General features: G+C 44.2%; 1 protein-coding gene across 1 annotated transcript in view; it reads left to right on the forward strand.

The window, feature by feature from the left end:
* The first annotated feature begins 569 nt into the window (after positions 1 to 569).
* The window catches only part of tmem71 (transmembrane protein 71), a 37,734-nt gene continuing 18,149 nt past the window's right edge, over positions 570 to 20,154 (forward strand). The window contains exons 1-4 of the mRNA XM_034183482.1: positions 570 to 760; positions 16,836 to 16,896; positions 17,207 to 17,255; positions 18,109 to 18,318. Coding sequence (XP_034039373.1) covers positions 16,866 to 16,896; positions 17,207 to 17,255; positions 18,109 to 18,318 — 290 coding nt within the window. The 5' untranslated portion in view covers positions 570 to 760; positions 16,836 to 16,865. The remainder of the gene's footprint in view (positions 761 to 16,835; positions 16,897 to 17,206; positions 17,256 to 18,108; positions 18,319 to 20,154) is intronic.

A 20,154-nucleotide genomic window follows, 5' to 3' on the forward strand; every position in this document is an offset into this window, starting at 1 on the left:
TCAATTAAAATGTGAGATGCAGGTCAGATTTAAAAGTTTTTTGTAACATATGTTTGTCCTGTGACAACGTATTTGCTGAGCAGACTGGAACTTTGAACGCCCCTTACATTAGATACACTTTTTTCTTTATGTCCTTACGTGGGAGGTTTTGGGGTTTGGAGCAGTTGGCATGAAACCACACAGAAACAAAAACAAAAAAATATCTTTAGATTCACACAAGTGAGGAACATAATTATTTTAAAGTCCACACATGCTGTGTTTGGGTGGTGATTGGTATTTTTACAAGTCAGACTACCGAGAGATAATGTGAAAAATGACACGATGTCTTCAGCACGGCAGGAGTTAAATGTTTTCATTGTGCTTTTTCATTCAAGGTTTATTTTCTGTAAAGGGTTTTTTTTTTTTTTTTTTTTTTAAGGAATCTCAGTTGGATTTGAAAGCCGCGTTTTGAAGCGTCTCCACCCTCACTCCGGATGATTAGCAAAAAGGGGCGTGACTGCACAAACTCGCCGGTCTTTAAAAAGATCTGTCGCACGAAATGCTTTTATTTTGAAGTGTCTGACCGGAGCCGACGCTGCTGCTGTTGAAATTTGACGGCAGCAGCTGTTTATGGGCGAAGTGAATCGAGCGGAGCTCAGGGAAAAAAAAAAAATCGGATTTTTAGTCCAACTAAAAAAACATTTCAGGATGCGAAAAGTGAATAACGATCAAAAGAAAAGTTTAACGCTGTGATCTGGATAAAGACGGAAACGTCAAAGCGGTGAGTTCACTTTGTCTGCGGAGATTAAAAAAAAGTTCAATTGTATTGTCCTTAAATGAAACGATTTATTTTAAAATCCACAGGTCTGCATGTCGAATAAAATCTACAAAGGTGCAATAATTGTTTTATTTGACTGAACATCGGGAATGTAAAACTAAAGATGTGAAAATATGAAAAAAATTGCCATCAAATCTGCCCTAAAGTTAAAACGGCAAGATTAGAAAATGAAATTATTAGCTTTAAAAATTAACCAAAATAATATTTTTTTTTTTTTTTTTTTAAATGACTGATCACTGATCTCGAAATAGATTAATACGATTCCCTATTAAACTATATATTCCTCGCCATCCGTTTGGAAGAGAGAAACTGCAATAAATTCACAAGAGAATGAGACAATATATAGCTAAATATTTACCATATTTGATAACTGTAGAAATGTATAATTAGACAAAAAAAAATCAAACACAAACTATATATGATAATGGAGCCGAAATAAATTTTAAAAATTAGAAATGTACTTTTTGGAAATACATATTAGTAGTATCTGCTGATGCAGAGCTTTCTTTGTGGCTGGAATGAAGTGTTTAATATTATGAGGATAGTAAATTAAAATATTTATTGGATTATAGATGGTTTGCTCCGTCTCTGCTTCCTGTGACACATTTTCCTCCAACATCAGCAAAAGAAGCACAGTGCTGCAAGGCATGCTGGGAAACGCGGGATGGGAGGGGTCCAAATGTGCATGTGTGTGTGTACGCGTGTGAGTGGGGTCTAATAAAGTATCAAAAACCATCAGCAGCTCTCAGATTTAAACAGGAAGTGTCACTGTAAAGGCTTTACAAACAGAATTTAACACTGTGTTTAAAAAAAATGATCCTGATTCACTGATTATTAGCATTTTCAAAAACGACATCTCATACTGTCTTTTTTGAAAATATCTTTAATATTGCACAAAATGCTTCAGTCAAAATCTACATCCTAATAAGACCCTGTCAGTCTTCAAATTCAATGACAACCAATCAACACCTGAAAGTTTGTGTAAATCTGGATCAGGATCTGGATCTGTTCACACTGGTTTGAGGTTCACTTATCACACATACTCAGCTGCAAACATTAACAGCAGATGATCTCAAACTCCTCTGCACAGTGCAGTAATGAAATTTGTTTTTCTCAGATGTGTCAGATTTAATAGTCATTTCTGATCAGAATGATCAAAAATGTTATTTTAGTCACATGTTCAGGATAGTGTGCTAAGTTCCTCTCAGCAGAGTCAGAGTTAACAGGAAGCATGAAGTCAGAGGACCTTTGGCTGACCCCCCCCAACCAGGCTGAATTTCCTCAACAAAAACACAGAAAACTAATAAATGGGTCACTTCATGAAAAGGGGTCACCAAGCCAACATTATTGGTCAGTAAAAACAACAGCATGCAGGGGGGGGGGGGGAATATATATATATATATATATATATATATAGATTAAATAATAACATAGAGGATATAATTATCTTGGAATTTTTCTTTTTTTCTGAAAAGGGGGACACCAAACCCCACCAAATTTGTGACATACAGCACCTAAGGATTATTTTTGTAAAAATAAACAAGTAATTTATCTGAATTTACCTCTGATTTGATGAGCACACAATAAACTTAATTTCTCCCAATCAATTTCACTGAGTTAGTCTTCCCAAGCAATCAATAAAGTTCTATCACTTTATGTTTGTCTCACGATCGAGTCCCAACATAGCCGCCAAAAATAGCACTGTGGAGCTTTCCCACGAGCCCATCCAAAAAAAGTATAACATGACTTAACTCAAGAGTGTATTTTATATATTCCCAATGGTCTGTATATTCATATCTTACAGTTCATAGCACCTTGCTAGGAAATTTAAAAATTGACCCTCATGTCACATGTTGGTGACCCCTTTTCATGAAATGACCCAAATGGAAGGCAAGTCACTGGAAAGAACACTGCAAACACAGCGCGGGACACTGCAAATGCAGCATAGAACACTAAAGGCAGCACAGAACACTGCAAATGCAGTGTGGATCACTGTGAACACAGTGCAGAACACAGTAAATGCAGCAAGGTCCACTGTAAGTGCAGCGCAGAACACTAAAGGCAGCACAGAACACTGTAAACGCAGTGTGGAACACTGCAAATGCAGCGCAGAACACTAAAGGCAGTACAGAACACTGCAAATGCAGTGCAGAACACAGTAAATGCAGCAAGGTCCACTGTAAGTGCAGTGCAGAACACTAAAGGCAGCACAGAACACTATAAACGCAGTGTGGAACACTGTAAACACAGCGCAGAACACTAAAGGCAGCACAGAACACTGCAAATGCAGTGTGGAACACTGTAAACACAGTGCAGAACACAGTAAATGCAGCAAGGTCCACTGTAAGTGCAGCGCAGAACACTAAAGGCAGCACAGAACACTGTAAACAGAGTGTGGAACACTGTAAACGCAGCGCAGAACACTAAACGCAGCACAGAACACTGTAAACAGAGTGTGGAACACTGTAAACGCAGCGCAGAACTGTAAACGCAGCGCAGAACACTAAACGCAGCACAGAACACTGTAAACGCAGTGTGGAACACTGTAAACACAGCGCAGAACACTAAAGGCAGCACAGAACACTGCAAATGCAGTGTGGAACACTGTAAACACAGTGCAGAACACAGTAAATGCAGCAAGGTCCACTGTAAGTGCAGCGCAGAATACTAAAGGCAGCACAGAACACTGCAAGCACAGTGTGGAACACTGTAAACACAGTGCAGAACACAGTAAATGCAGCAAGGTCCACTGTAAGTGCAGCGCAGAACACTAAAGGCAGCACAGAACACTGCAAATGCAGTGTGGAACACTGTAAACACAGTGCAAAACACTAAAGGCAGCACAGAACACTGCAAATGCAGTGTGGAACACTGTAAACACAGTGCAAAACACTAAAGGCAGCACCGAGCACTGCAAATGCAGTGTGAAACACTGTAAACACAGTGCAGAACACAGTAAATGCAGCAAGGTCCACTGTAAGTGCAGCGCAGAACACTAAAGGCAGCACAGAACACTGCAAATGCAGTGTGGAACACTGTAAACACAGTGCAAAACACTAAAGGCAGCACAGAACACTGCAAATGCAGTGTGGAACACTGTAAACACAGTGCAAAACACTAAAGGCAGCACCGAACACTGCAAATGCAGTGTGGAACACTGTAAACACAGTGCAGAACACAGTAAATGCAGCAAGGTCCACTGTAAGTGCAGCGCAGAACACTAAAGGCAGCACAGAACACTGCAAATGCAGTGTGGAACACTGTAAACACAGTGCAGAACACAGTAAATGCAGCAAGGTCCACTGTAAGTGCAGCGCAGAACACTAAAGGCAGCACAGAACACTATAAACGCAGTGTGGAACACTAAACACAGCGCAGAACACTAAAGGCAGCACAGAACACTGCAAATGCAGTGTGGAACACTGTAAACACAGTGCAGAACACAGTAAATGCAGCAAGGTCCACTGTAAGTGCAGCGCAGAACACTAAAGGCAGCACAGAACACTGTAAACAGAGTGTGGAACACTGTAAACGCAGAGCAGAACACTAAACGCAGCACAGAACACTGTAAACAGAGTGTGGAACACTGTAAACGCAGCGCAGAACACTAAACGCAGCACAGAACACTGTAAACGCAGCGCAGAACACTAAACGCAGCACAGAACACTGTAAACAGAGTGTGGAACACTGTAAACGCAGCGCAGAACACTAAAGGCAGCACAGAACACTGCAAATGCAGTGTGGAACACTGTAAACACAGTGCAGAACACAGTAAATGCAGCAAGGTCCACTGTAAGTGCAGCGCAGAATACTAAAGGCAGCACAGAACACTGCAAGCACAGTGTGGAACACTGTAAACACAGTGCAGAACACAGTAAATGCAGCAAGGTCCACTGTAAGTGCAGCGCAGAACACTAAAGGCAGCACAGAACACTGCAAATGCAGTGTGGAACACTGTAAACACAGTGCAAAACACTAAAGGCAGCACAGAACACTGCAAATGCAGTGTGGAACACTGTAAACACAGCGCAGAACACTAAAGGCAGCACCGAACACTGCAAATGCAGTGTGGAACACTGTAAACACAGTGCAGAACACAGTAAATGCAGCAAGGTCCACTGTAAGTGCAGCGCAGAACACTAAAGGCAGCACAGAACACTGCAAATGCAGTGTGGAACACTGTAAACACAGTGCAAAACACTAAAGGCAGCACAGAACACTGCAAATGCAGTGTGGAACACTGTAAACACAGTGCGAAACACTAAAGGCAGCACCGAACACTGCAAATGCAGTGTGGAACACTGTAAACACAGTGCAGAACACAGTAAATGCAGCAAGGTCCACTGTAAGTGCAGCGCAGAACACTAAAGGCAGCACAGAACACTGTAAACAGAGTGTGGAACACTGTAAACGCAGCGCAGAACACTAAACGCAGCACAGAACACTGCAAATGCAGTGTGGAACACTGTAAACACAGTGCGAAACACTAAAGGCAGCACCGAACACTGCAAATGCAGTGTGGAACACTGTAAACACAGTGCAGAACACAGTAAATGCAGCAAGGTCCACTGTAAGTGCAGTGCAGAACACTAAAGGCAGCACAGAACACTATAAACGCAGTGTGGAACACTGTAAACACAGCGCAGAACACTAAAGGCAGCACAGAACACTGCAAATGCAGTGTGGAACACTGTAAACACAGTGCAGAACACAGTAAATGCAGCAAGGTCCACTGTAAGTGCAGCGCAGAACACTAAAGGCAGCACAGAACACTGTAAACAGAGTGTGGAACACTGTAAACACAGCGCAGAACACTAAAGGCAGCACAGAACACTGCAAATGCAGTGTGGAACACTGTAAACACAGTGCAGAACACAGTAAATGCAGCAAGGTCCACTGTAAGTGCAGCGCAGAACACTAAAGGCAGCACAGAACACTGCAAATGCAGTGTGGAACACTGTAAACACAGTGCAAAACACTAAAGGCAGCACAGAACACTGCAAATGCAGTGTGGAACACTGTAAACACAGTGCAAAACACTAAAGGCAGCACCGAACACTGCAAATGCAGTGTGGAACACTGTAAACACAGTGCAGAACACAGTAAATGCAGCAAGGTCCACTGTAAGTGCAGCGCAGAATACTAAAGGCAGCACAGAACACTGCAAGCACAGTGTGGAACACTGTAAACACAGTGCAGAACACAGTAAATGCAGCAAGGTCCACTGTAAGTGCAGCGCAGAACACTAAAGGCAGCACCGGACACTGCAAATGCAGTGTGGAACACTGTAAACACAGTGCAAAACATTAAAGGCAGCACCGGACACTGCAAATGCAGTGTGGAACACTGTAAACACAGTGCAAAACACTAAAGGCAGCACCGAACACTGCAAATGCAGTGTGAAACACTGTGAACACAGTGCAGAACACAGTAAATGCAGCTAGGTCCACTGTAAGTGCAGTGCAGAACACTAAAGGCAGCACAGAACACTATAAACGCAGTGTGGAACACTGTAAACACAGCGCAGAACACTAAAGGCAGCACCGAACACTGCAAATGCAGTGTGGAACACTGTAAACACAGTGCAGAACACAGTAAATGCAGCAAGGTCCACTGTAAGTGCAGCGCAGAATACTAAAGGCAGCACAGAACACTGCAAGCACAGTGTGGAACACTGTAAACACAGTGCAAAACACTAAAGGCAGCACAGAACACTGCAAATGCAGTGTGGAACACTGTAAACACAGTGCAAAACACTAAAGGCAGCACCGAACACTGCAAATGCAGTGTGGAACACTGTAAACACAGTGCAGAACACAGTAAATGCAGCAAGGTCCACTGTAAGTGCAGCGCAGAACACTAAAGGCAGCACAGAACACTGCAAATGCAGTGTGGAACACTGTAAACACAGTGCAGAACACAGTAAATGCAGCAAGGTCCACTGTAAGTGCAGCGCAGAACACTAAAGGCAGCACAGAACACTATAAACGCAGTGTGGAACACTAAACACAGCGCAGAACACTAAAGGCAGCACAGAACACTGCAAATGCAGTGTGGAACACTGTAAACACAGTGCAGAACACAGTAAATGCAGCAAGGTCCACTGTAAGTGCAGCGCAGAACACTAAAGGCAGCACAGAACACTGTAAACAGAGTGTGGAACACTGTAAACGCAGAGCAGAACACTAAACGCAGCACAGAACACTGTAAACAGAGTTGGGGAACACTGTAAAACATCAGCGCAGAACACTAAAACGCAGCACAAGAACACTGTAAAACGCAGCGCAGAAACACTAAACGCAGCACAGAACACTGTAAACAGAGTGTGGAACACTGTAAACGCAGCGCAGGAACACTAAATGGCAGCACAGAACACTAAAGGGCAAGCACATGAACAACTGCAAATGCAGTGTGGAACACTGTAAACACAGTGCAGAACACAGTAAATGCAGCAAGGTCCACTGTAAGTGCGCGCAGAATACTAAAGGCAGCACAGAACACTGCAAGGCACAGTGGTGGAACACTGTAAACACAGTGCAGAACACAGTAAATGCAGCAAGGTCCCTGTAAGTGTCAAGCGCAGAACACTAAAGGCATCACGAAACACTGCAAATGCAGTGGTGGAACACTGAAACACAGTGCAAAACACTAAAGGCAGCACAGAACACTGCAAATGCAGTGTGGAACACTGTAAACACAGTGCAAAACACTAAAGGCAGCACCGAACACTGCAAATGCAGTGTGGAACACTGTAAACACAGTGCAGAACACTAAAGGCAGCACAGAACACTGCAAATGCAGTGTGGAACACTGTAAACACAGTGCAGAACACTAAAGGCAGCACAGAACACTGCAAATGCAGTGTGGAACACTGTAAACAGTGCAAAACACTAAAGGCAGCACAGAACACTGCAAATGCAGTGTGGAACACTGTAAACACAGTGCAAAACACTAAAGGCAGCACCGAACACTGCAAATGCAGTGTGGAACACTGTAAACACAGTGCAGAACACAGTAAATGCAGCAAGGTCCACTGTAAGTGCAGTGCAGAACACTAAAGGCAGCACAGAACACTGTAAACAGAGTGTGGGACACTGTAAACGCAGCGCAGAACACTAAACGCAGCACAGAACACTGTAAACGCAGTGTGGAACACTGTAAACACAGCGCAGAACACTAAAGGCAGCACAGAACACTGCAAATGCAGTGTGGAACACTGTAAACACAGTGCAGAACACAGTAAATGCAGCAAGGTCCACTGTAAGTGCAGCGCAGAACACTAAAGGCAGCACAGAACACTGCAAATGCAGTGTGGAACACTGTAAACACAGTGAAAAACACTAAAGGCAGCACAGAACACTGCAAATGCAGTGTGGAACACTGTAAACACAGTGCAAAACACTAAAGGCAGCACCGAACACTGCAAATGCAGTGTGGAACACTGTAAACACAGTGCAGAACACAGTAAATGCAGCAAGGTCCACTGTAAGTGCAGCGCAGAACACTAAAGGCAGCACAGAACACTATAAACGCAGTGTGGAACACTAAACACAGCGCAGAACACTAAAAGCAGCACAGAACACTGCAAATGCAGTGTGGAACACTGTAAACACAGTGCAGAACACAGTAAATGCAGCAAGGTCCACTGTAAGTGCAGCGCAGAACACTAAAGGCAGCACAGAACACTGTAAACAGAGTGTGGAACACTGTAAACGCAGAGCAGAACACTAAACGCAGCACAGAACACTGTAAACAGAGTGTGGAACACTGTAAATGCAGCGCAGAACTGTAAACGCAGCGCAGAACACTAAACGCAGCACAGAACACTGTAAACGCAGTGTGGAACACTGTAAACACAGCGCAGAACACTAAAGGCAGCACAGAACACTGCAAATGCAGTGTGGAACACTGTAAACACAGTGCAGAACACAGTAAATGCAGCAAGGTCCACTGTAAGTGCAGCGCAGAACACTAAAGGCAGCACAGAACACTGCAAATGCAGTGTGGAACACTGTAAACACAGTGCAAAACACTAAAGGCAGCACAGAACACTGCAAATGCAGTGTGGAACACTGTAAACACAGTGCAAAACACTAAAGGCAGCACCGAACACTGCAAATGCAGTGTGGAACACTGTAAACACAGTGCAGAACACAGTAAATGCAGCAAGGTCCACTGTAAGTGCAGCGCAGAACACTAAAGGCAGCACAGAACACTATAAACGCAGTGTGGAACACTAAACACAGCGCAGAACACTAAAGGCAGCACAGAACACTGCAAATGCAGTGTGGAACACTGTAAACACAGTGCAGAACACAGTAAATGCAGCAAGGTCCACTGTAAGTGCAGCGCAGAACACTAAAGGCAGCACAGAACACTGTAAACAGAGTGTGGAACACTGTAAACGCAGAGCAGAACACTAAACGCAGCACAGAACACTGTAAACAGAGTGTGGAACACTGTAAACGCAGCGCAGAACACTAAACGCAGCACAGAACACTGTAAACGCAGCGCAGAACACTAAACGCAGCACAGAACACTGTAAACAGAGTGTGGAACACTGTAAACGCAGCGCAGAACACTAAAGGCAGCACAGAACACTAAAGGCAGCACAGAACACTGCAAATGCAGTGTGGAACACTGTAAACACAGTGCAGAACACTAAAGGCAGCACAGAACACTGCAAATGCAGTGTGGAACACTGTAAACACAGTGCAAAACACTAAAGGCAGCACAGAACACTGCAAATGCAGTGTGGAACACTGTAAACAGTGCAAAACACTAAAGGCAGCACAGAACACTGCAAATGCAGTGTGGAACACTGTAAACACAGTGCAAAACACTAAAGGCAGCACAGAACACTGCAAATGCAGTGTGGAACACTGTAAACACAGTGCAGAACACAGTAAATGCAGCAAGGTCCACTGTAAGTGCAGCGCAGAACACTAAAGGCAGCACAGAACACTGCAAATGCAGTGTGGAACACTGTAAACACAGTGCAGAACACAGTAAATGCAGCAAGGTCCACTGTAAGTGCAGCGCAGAACACTAAAGGCAGCACAGAACACTGCAAATGCAGTGTGGAACACTGTAAACACAGTGCAAAACACTAAAGGCAGCACAGAACACTGCAAATGCAGTGTGGAACACTGTAAACACAGTGCAAAACACTAAAGGCAGCACCGAACACTGCAAATGCAGTGTGGAACACTGTAAACACAGTGCAGAACACAGTAAATGCAGCAAGGCCCACTGTAAGTGCAGTGCAGAACACTAAAGGCAGCACAGAACACTGCAAATGCAGTGTGGAACACTGTAAACACAGTGCAAAACACTAAAGGCAGCACCGAACACTGCAAATGCAGTGTGGAACACTGTAAACACAGTGCAGAACACAGTAAATGCAGCAAGGCCCACTGTAAGTGCAGTGCAGAACACTAAAGGCAGCACAGAACACTATAAACGCAGTGTGGAACACTGTAAACACAGCGCAGAACACTAAAGGCAGCACAGAACACTGCAAATGCAGTGTGGAACACTGTAAACACAGTGCAGAACACAGTAAATGCAGCAAGGTCCACTGTAAGTGCAGCGCAGAACACTAAAGGCAGCACAGAACACTGTAAACAGAGTGTGGAACACTGTAAACGCAGCGCAGAACACTAAACGCAGCACAGAACACTGTAAACAGAGTGTGGAACACTGTAAATGCAGCGCAGAACTGTAAACACAGCGCAGAACACTAAAGGCAGCACAGAACACTGCAAATGCAGTGTGGAACACTGTAAACACAGTGCAGAACACAGTAAATGCAGCAAGGTCCACTGTAAGTGCAGCGCAGAACATTAAAGGCAGCACAGAACACTGCAAATGCAGTGTGGAACACTGTAAACACAGTGCAAAACACTAAAGGCAGCACAGAACACTGCAAATGCAGTGTGGAACACTGTAAACACAGTGCAAAACACTAAAGGCAGCACCGAACACTGCAAATGCAGTGTGGAACACTGTAAACACAGTGCAGAACACAGTAAATGCAGCAAGGTCCACTGTAAGTGCAGCGCAGAACACTAAAGGCAGCACAGAACACTGCAAATGCAGTGTGGAACACTGTAAACACAGTGCAGAACACAGTAAATGCAGCAAGGTCCACTGTAAGTGCAGCGCAGAACACTAAAGGCAGCACAGAACACTATAAACGCAGTGTGGAACACTAAACACAGCGCAGAACACTAAAGGCAGCACAGAACACTGCAAATGCAGTGTGGAACACTGTAAACACAGTGCAGAACACAGTAAATGCAGCAAGGTCCACTGTAAGTGCAGCGCAGAACACTAAAGGCAGCACAGAACACTGTAAACAGAGTGTGGAACACTGTAAACGCAGAGCAGAACACTAAACGCAGCACAGAACACTGTAAACAGAGTGTGGAACACTGTAAACGCAGCGCAGAACACTAAACGCAGCACAGAACACTGTAAACGCAGCGCAGAACACTAAACGCAGCACAGAACACTGTAAACAGAGTGTGGAACACTGTAAACGCAGCGCAGAACACTAAAGGCAGCACAGAACACTAAAGGCAGCACAGAACACTGCAAATGCAGTGTGGAACACTGTAAACAGTGCAGAACACAGTAAATGCAGCAAGGTCCACTGTAAGTGCAGCGCAGAATACTAAAGGCAGCACAGAACACTGCAAGCACAGTGTGGAACACTGTAAACACAGTGCAGAACACAGTAAATGCAGCAAGGTCCACTGTAAGTGCAGCGCAGAACACTAAAGGCAGCACAGAACACTGCAAATGCAGTGTGGAACACTGTAAACACAGTGCAAAACACTAAAGGCAGCACAGAACACTGCAAATGCAGTGTGGAACACTGTAAACACAGTGCAAAACACTAAAGGCAGCACCGAACACTGCAAATGCAGTGTGGAACACTGTAAACACAGTGCAGAACACAGTAAATGCAGCAAGGTCCACTGTAAGTGCAGCGCAGAACACTAAAGGCAGCACAGAACACTGCAAATGCAGTGTGGAACACTGTAAACACAGTGCAGAACACAGTAAATGCAGCAAGGTCCACTGTAAGTGCAGCGCAGAACACTAAAGGCAGCACAGAACACTATAAATGCAGTGTGGAACACTAAACACAGCGCAGAACACTAAAGGCAGCACAGAACACTGCAAATGCAGTGTGGAACACTATAAACACAGTGCAGAACACAGTAAATGCAGCAAGGTCCACTGTAAGTGCAGCGCAGAACACTAAAGGCAGCACAGAACACTATAAATGCAGTGTGGAACACTAAACACAGCGCAGAACACTAAAGGCAGCACAGAACACTGCAAATGCAGTGTGGAACACTGTAAACACAGTGCAAAACACTAAAGGCAGCACCGAACACTGCAAATGCAGTGTGGAACACTGTAAACACAGTGCAGAACACAGTAAATGCAGCAAGGTCCACTGTAAGTGCAGCGCAGAACACTAAAGACAGCACAGAACACTGTAAACAGAGTGTGGAACACTGTAAACGCAGCGCAGAACACTAAACGCAGCACAGAACACTGTAAACAGAGTGTGGAACACTGTAAATGCAGCGCAGAACTGTAAACACAGCGCAGAACACTAAAGGCAGCACAGAACACTGCAAATGCAGTGTGGAACACTGTAAACACAGTGCAGAACACAGTAAATGCAGCAAGGTCCACTGTAAGTGCAGCGCAGAACACTAAAGGCAGCACAGAACACTGCAAATGCAGTGTGGAACACTGTAAACACAGTGCAAAACACTAAAGGCAGCACAGAACACTGCAAATGCAGTGTGGAACACTGTAAACACAGTGCAAAACACTAAAGGCAGCACCGAACACTGCAAATGCAGTGTGGAACACTGTAAACACAGTGCAGAACACAGTAAATGCAGCAAGGTCCACTGTAAGTGCAGCGCAGAACACTAAAGGCAGCACAGAACACTGCAAATGCAGTGTGGAACACTGTAAACACAGTGCAGAACACAGTAAATGCAGCAAGGTCCACTGTAAGTGCAGCGCAGAACACTAAAGGCAGCACAGAACACTATAAACGCAGTGTGGAACACTAAACACAGCGCAGAACACTAAAGGCAGCACAGAACACTGCAAATGCAGTGTGGAACACTGTAAACACAGTGCAGAACACAGTAAATGCAGCAAGGCCCACTGTAAGTGCAGCGCAGAACACTAAAGGCAGCACAGAACACTGTAAACAGAGTGTGGAACACTGTAAACGCAGAGCAGAACACTAAACGCAGCACAGAACACTGTAAACAGAGTGTGGAACACTGTAAACGCAGCGCAGAACACTAAACGCAGCACAGAACACTGTAAACGCAGCGCAGAACACTAAACGCAGCACAGAACACTGTAAACAGAGTGTGGAACACTGTAAACGCAGCGCAGAACACTAAAGGCAGCACAGAACACTAAAGGCAGCACAGAACACTGCAAATGCAGTGTGGAACACTGTAAACAGTGCAGAACACAGTAAATGCAGCAAGGTCCACTGTAAGTGCAGCGCAGAATACTAAAGGCAGCACAGAACACTGCAAGCACAGTGTGGAACACTGTAAACACAGTGCAGAACACAGTAAATGCAGCAAGGTCCACTGTAAGTGCAGCGCAGAACACTAAAGGCAGCACAGAACACTGCAAATGCAGTGTGGAACACTGTAAACACAGTGCAAAACACTAAAGGCAGCACAGAACACTGCAAATGCAGTGTGGAACACTGTAAACACAGTGCAAAACACTAAAGGCAGCACCGAACACTGCAAATGCAGTGTGGAACACTGTAAACACAGTGCAGAACACAGTAAATGCAGCAAGGTCCACTGTAAGTGCAGCGCAGAACACTAAAGGCAGCACAGAACACTGCAAATGCAGTGTGGAACACTGTAAACACAGTGCAGAACACAGTAAATGCAGCAAGGTCCACTGTAAGTGCAGCGCAGAACACTAAAGGCAGCACAGAACACTATAAATGCAGTGTGGAACACTAAACACAGCGCAGAACACTAAAGGCAGCACAGAACACTGCAAATGCAGTGTGGAACACTATAAACACAGTGCAGAACACAGTAAATGCAGCAAGGTCCACTGTAAGTGCAGCGCAGAACACTAAAGGCAGCACAGAACACTGTAAACAGAGTGTGGAACACTGTAAACGCAGAGCAGAACACTAAACGCAGCACAGAACACTGTAAACAGAGTGTGGAACACTGTAAACGCAGCGCAGAACACTAAACGCAGCACAGAACACTGTAAACAGAGTGTGGAACACTGTAAACGCAGCGCAGAACACTAAACGCAGCACAGAACACTGTAAACAGAGTGTGGAACACTGTAAACGCAGCGCAGAACACTAAAGGCAGCACAGAACACTAAAGGCAGCACAGAACACTGCAAATGCAGTGTGGAACACTGTAAACAGTGCAGAACACAGTAAATGCAGCAAGGTCCACTGTAAGTGCAGCGCAGAATACTAAAGGCAGCACAGAACACTGCAAGCACAGTGTGGAACACTGTAAACACAGTGCAGAACACAGTAAATGCAGCAAGGTCCACTGTAAGTGCAGCGCAGAACACTAAAGGCAGCACAGAACACTGCAAATGCAGTGTGGAACACTGTAAACACAGTGCAAAACACTAAAGGCAGCACAGAACACTGCAAATGCAGTGTGGAACACTGTAAACACAGTGCAAAACACTAAAGGCAGCACAGAACACTGCAAATGCAGTGTGGAACACTGTAAACACAGTGCAGAACACAGTAAATGCAGCAAGGTCCACTGTAAGTGCAGCGCAGAACACTAAAGGCAGCACAGAACACTGCAAATGCAGTGTGGAACACTGTAAACACAGTGCAGAACACAGTAAATGCAGCAAGGTCCACTGTAAGTGCAGCGCAGAACACTAAAGGCAGCACAGAACACTATAAATGCAGTGTGGAACACTAAACACAGCGCAGAACACTAAAGGCAGCACAGAACACTGCAAATGCAGTGTGGAACACTATAAACACAGTGCAGAACACAGTAAATGCAGCAAGGTCCACTGTAAGTGCAGCGCAGAACACTAAAGGCAGCACAGAACACTGTAAACAGAGTGTGGAACACTGTAAACGCAGAGCAGAACACTAAACGCAGCACAGAACACTGTAAACAGAGTGTGGAACACTGTAAACGCAGCGCAGAACACTAAACGCAGCACAGAACACTGTAAACGCAGCGCAGAACACTAAACGCAGCACAGAACACTGTAAACAGAGTGTGGAACACTGTAAACGCAGCGCAGAACACTAAAGGCAGCACAGAACACTAAAGGCAGCACAGAACACTGCAAATGCAGTGTGGAACACTAAACACAGCGCAGAACACTAAAGGCAGCACAGAACACTGCAAATGCAGTGCAGAACACAGTAAATGCAGCAAGGTCCACTGTAAGTGCAGCGCAGAATACTAAAGGCAGCACAGAACACTGCAAATGCAGTGTGGAACACTGTAAACACAGTGCAAAACACTAAAGGCAGCACAGAACACTGCAAATGCAGTGTGGAACACTGTAAACACAGTGCAGAACACTAAAGGCAGAACAGAACACTGCAAATGCAGTGTGGAACACTGTAAACACAGTGCAGAACACAGTAAATGCAGCAAGGTCCACTGTAAGTGCAGTGCAGAACACTAAAGGCAGCACAGAACACTATAAACGCAGTGTGGAACACTGTAAACACAGCGCAAAACACTAAAGGCAGCACAGAACACTGCAAATGCAGTGTGGAACACTGTAAACACAGTGCAGAACACTAAAGGCAGCACAGAACACTGCAAATGCAGTGTGGAACACTGTAAACACAGTGCAAAACACTAAAGGCAGCACAGAACACTGCAAATGCAGTGTGGAACACTGTAAACACAGTGCAAAACACTAAAGGCAGCACAGAACACTGCAAATGCAGTGTGGAACACTGTAAACAGTGCAAAACGCTAAAGGCAGCACAGAACACTGCAAATGCAGTGTGGAACACTGTAAACAGTGCAAAACACTAAAGGCAGCACAGAACACTGCAAATGCAGTGTGGAACACTGTAAACACAGTGCAGAACACTAAAGGCAGCACAGAACACTGCAAATGCAGTGTGGAACACTGTAAACACAGTGCAAAACACTAAAGGCAGCACAGAACACTGCAAATGCAGTGTGGAACACTGTAAACAGTGCAAAACACTAAAGGCAGCACAGAACACTGCAAATGCAGTGTGGAACACTGTAAACACAGTGCAAAACACTAAAGGCAGCACAGAACACTGCAAATGCAGTGTGGAACACTGTAAACACAGTGCAAAACACTAAAGGCAGCACCGAACACTGCAAATGCAGTGTGGAACACTGTAAACACAGTGCAGAACACAGTAAATGCAGCAAGGTCCACTGTAAGTGCAGCGCAGAACACTAAACGCAGCACAGAACACTGTAAATGCAGTGCGGAACACAGTAAACGCAGCGAGGTCCACTGTAAATGCAGTGTGGAACAGTGTAAACATCACATGGGCTACTGAAAGTGTGCTTATGCAATCATTTTATTTTTGAAAATTTCAAATGATTTCATTTCAGTTGAACATTCAAAGAAATAACTTAACATTTTTGTATATTTAGGCCTTATATTTAGGCCTGATTGTTTTTTCATGTCAGAAAGAAATAAAATGTGTCAAAGTAAATGAGGACTTTTAATTTCTTGAAGTTGTTTCAGAGACTTTTTCTTCACCATAAGAAAAAAAAAAAAAGAAATATTTCAACTTTTGCTCACATAACATTCAGCATCTTATTTCTAGTATTCAGTCTGTGGTTAAAATGTCGTTTATCTTAGGACTGGGTTTTGTTTTTGTGTCATTCTTTCTAAGTGAGTTTGTTCCCTGAGCGGTTCTGGTATATTAGTTCTGTAACACTGGTTTTGGGTTTCTGCTTCCTTTTAGATCCACGAGGATTCTAGGCTGCAGACAAACATGGACCTGTTTTTCTCTGGAGCCGTTACAAGTACGTCATCCCCAAAAACACACAATGCAGAGTTTGTTGTTGGGCAGCAGCTTCTCACTCACTCTGAAATCCATCAGCTGGTGTGAAACTGAGGCCGCGGGGGCCTCCAGGGGCCACAGAGGACAAGGGGGGAACTGAAAAATATCAAACAGAATTAAAAGTTTAAGTTTAAAAAAATGCAAGTTGGTGAGATTTCATTGTGATGGGAATGTTTTTTTTTTTTCTTTTTACACTTTGACATCTGTTTGTTTTCACTCAGAGCAGAATTTCCCTTCAGATCTGTTTGTTTTTCTTCTCTGATATCTGCCAGGTTCTCCAACAAAAAGACGAGTTCTACGAGCCGACCGCTCCTGTCAGAGGTAAACAAGAGTTTCCTTTGTTTTTTTTTGTTTTTCTTCTGCTGCACAGATGAAATAGAATTTATTTTATTTTCACTGCAACATTCTGCTGTGTTTTCACTTTGAACGTGATCAACATCAGTTTTTACATCAGAATAGACTCCTGTCGACACGTTGTCCTGTTTTTAGGGTACCAATAAAAAAATAAAAAAAATCACTTGCGTTAATAAACTACACAATATTGATGCAAAATACTTGTGCTATTAACACATTTGTTCATGTTGAGGTAAAATATTAAAAGGTTTAATCCTGCACTGAATCATATCTTTTATCTCGTCTCTGCTCTTTGACATACTTGTAAATCTGATGATGTAATTTGTTAAAATGTTTTGCTTGTTTTTGCACAGTACTTCAGTGCAGATTTTAGGTCACATTCAAACATGCTAACATACGCTAATTAGCATGCAGGTTCTGGATGCACACAGTGAACGCTGGCATAAACGTAGGATGTGTGTATATTTTGTGCACATTCTTGTCGCTTTTGCGGTACCATTTTATGAAGTCTGGGAACCCGTTCACCCATTCATGCGCGTCACTAATTAGATGTGTGACACACACTGATGTGTGTGTTAGCTTATGCAAAGACATAAATGATCATATCGTTTATGTCTTCACATATCATGAACAAATCAGGAAAAGAGTTGCCAGCGTTATCTCATTCTATGTTTTTTTAAGATGCAATATCAGTTGCCTCCAGAAGTATTATAAGAGGAGCAAGAAAACAAAGAGTTGGTGGAACTCAGCAATGATAATCAGATAAGGTACTACTTAGGTAACTGTGATCTTGCAGGCTAACATATGATTTCTGTCTTAGCCTCGACCTGACACTCCTCTCTCCCGACTCCTCCTACATCTGTTACTCCTCTGTGAGCAATGGCGCTCCCTGCTGTTGTCGCCGCTCGCCACGTCTCCTCACCAATGGCTATTACCTTGTTACAGAGGACAGCTTCTCCTGGGACAGTGATGGCAACATTTCTCTGACGCCCTGCAAAACCAATGTGTCCTACAAGGAGAACCTAGTCAGGTGAGAACGGGACTGTCACTTGTACAAACTCGGCCAGGACAGTTCCTCAGGTCCGGGTTCTGGGGCTGAACAACCTTCTACAAAAGTAACACCAGAAACCCCTCAAGCCAATATAAAGGCTCAAGATAATCCCAGTCAGCAGCTCTGTATAGTTAGATATCATCTAAATAATGCTGAACCTGAATGTTGTGCTGGTCCATGTTGCTCTGTGGTGGTAACACACACAAACTGATAAACTGACGTTTCCTCTTCCTGACAAACACTGTAGATTAACCATAGACTTAATATATACTGAACAGAACCTGCGTGATGTTGCCCATTGGTTTTCTATAGAGACCTGGTGTCACTGACCGAACAGTCCCCTCTAAAAATTGGTCCGCCTTGCCTTCACTGGTGCATCATTTCGGAGCATCGGTAACAATTCACCGATTATCTCTGCCTTTCTGCTTAAAACTGCACTCCAGTCATCGTCTAGCTCAGCGACAGATATCTGAAGCTTTTGTACAACAATCATTTCCACATAAATTCAGCATTATTTCATAATAAAAGACGGGAGAGCAGTCAGAGCGTGACAGCAGAACATCTGAGACTGACTCTGAGTCTGATTCTCGACACCCAAAGTGATCAAAGGGAATAATGTGATTATTAACCATCAGATGACAAAGTAAAACTTCTTAAATCATTCTGAAGTCAGTTTTAAGCAGAAACAAGGTGGTAATCTGTGAATTGCTGCTGACGTTCAGAAATGACCCATGCGCAGTGAAGGCAGGGTGGACCGAATTTTAGGGGGAACCATTCGGTCGGCGACACTGGAACAGCCAAAATGGTCCCCTTTTCTGGGTGTTGCCATGTTGAGAGTCCCCCCTGCACCGATTCACAATGAACTCATTAATGCATAAAGGGGTGGAGTGTGGGTGGCTCCGTGTGCGATGAAAAAAGCCCAAACATGCCCCCGCCCGAGTCCAAAACAAACCTCAGTTTGGGCGTTTATTCATTCATCGTTTTCAGGAGTGCAATGTGGTTCTTATAACAGTTTACTTTGGTGTGGACAGAAAAACAGTGCAGAATCCGAGAAGATAGCAAACATAGGTGTAGGAGGTGGGGTCTATTTGGGGGGACAACACCAAATTTGCCCGAATTTCAGAAACCCCCATGACTCTTTAAATTACCATATATTTATATACCCATATTTATATTGGTGACCAAATAGCGGTTTGATTGTTTACGTTAATTGCGAAAAATTGCGAAGTCTGACATTTTAGGTCATTCTATTCTGTATTCAGAGTCTACATGGCCCATGCCCAAATTTCCCAGCCCATCTGCCCGAATTTGAGCATTTTGCAGAGCCTGGGGGGGGGGGGGGGGGGGGGGGGTCTGATTGCACTGAAACTGATTCAGAATCCAACAGTTTGGTGTGTCTGTGAGAAGGCTGACACACACACACACACTCTCATACTGAAGTACTTCTGTTTCTAGCCATGAGGTCATTCTTTGCAGCCAATCACAGCGCACCATCCTGCACATACTTAAGAGGTGCAAAATTCTTCACGTCTGACATCGACTGTGTTCAGGAGCCACACAGTGACGTCCTGTGCTCTGGTTGCTAGGAGACACGTGTTGTTTAAAAGCCTCCCTTTGTTCTGATGGAGTCTGCAGCTGCTGTCTAAGTGCTCTTTAGCAAACAGATGGACTACAGCATGCTTTGGTCTGTTATTGGCTGCATTTAGGCTTTGATGTGGCAAATGCTGTATCTCATTGGATTATAACGTATTCCTGTTTGGAAACAAAATGTGACCAGTTTTTGTTTTGTTCAACAGATCTGCTGCCCCCTGGTGG

Source organism: Thalassophryne amazonica, chromosome 12 (assembly GCF_902500255.1).
Source record: "Thalassophryne amazonica chromosome 12, fThaAma1.1, whole genome shotgun sequence".
Taxonomy (NCBI): domain Eukaryota; kingdom Metazoa; phylum Chordata; class Actinopteri; order Batrachoidiformes; family Batrachoididae; genus Thalassophryne; species Thalassophryne amazonica.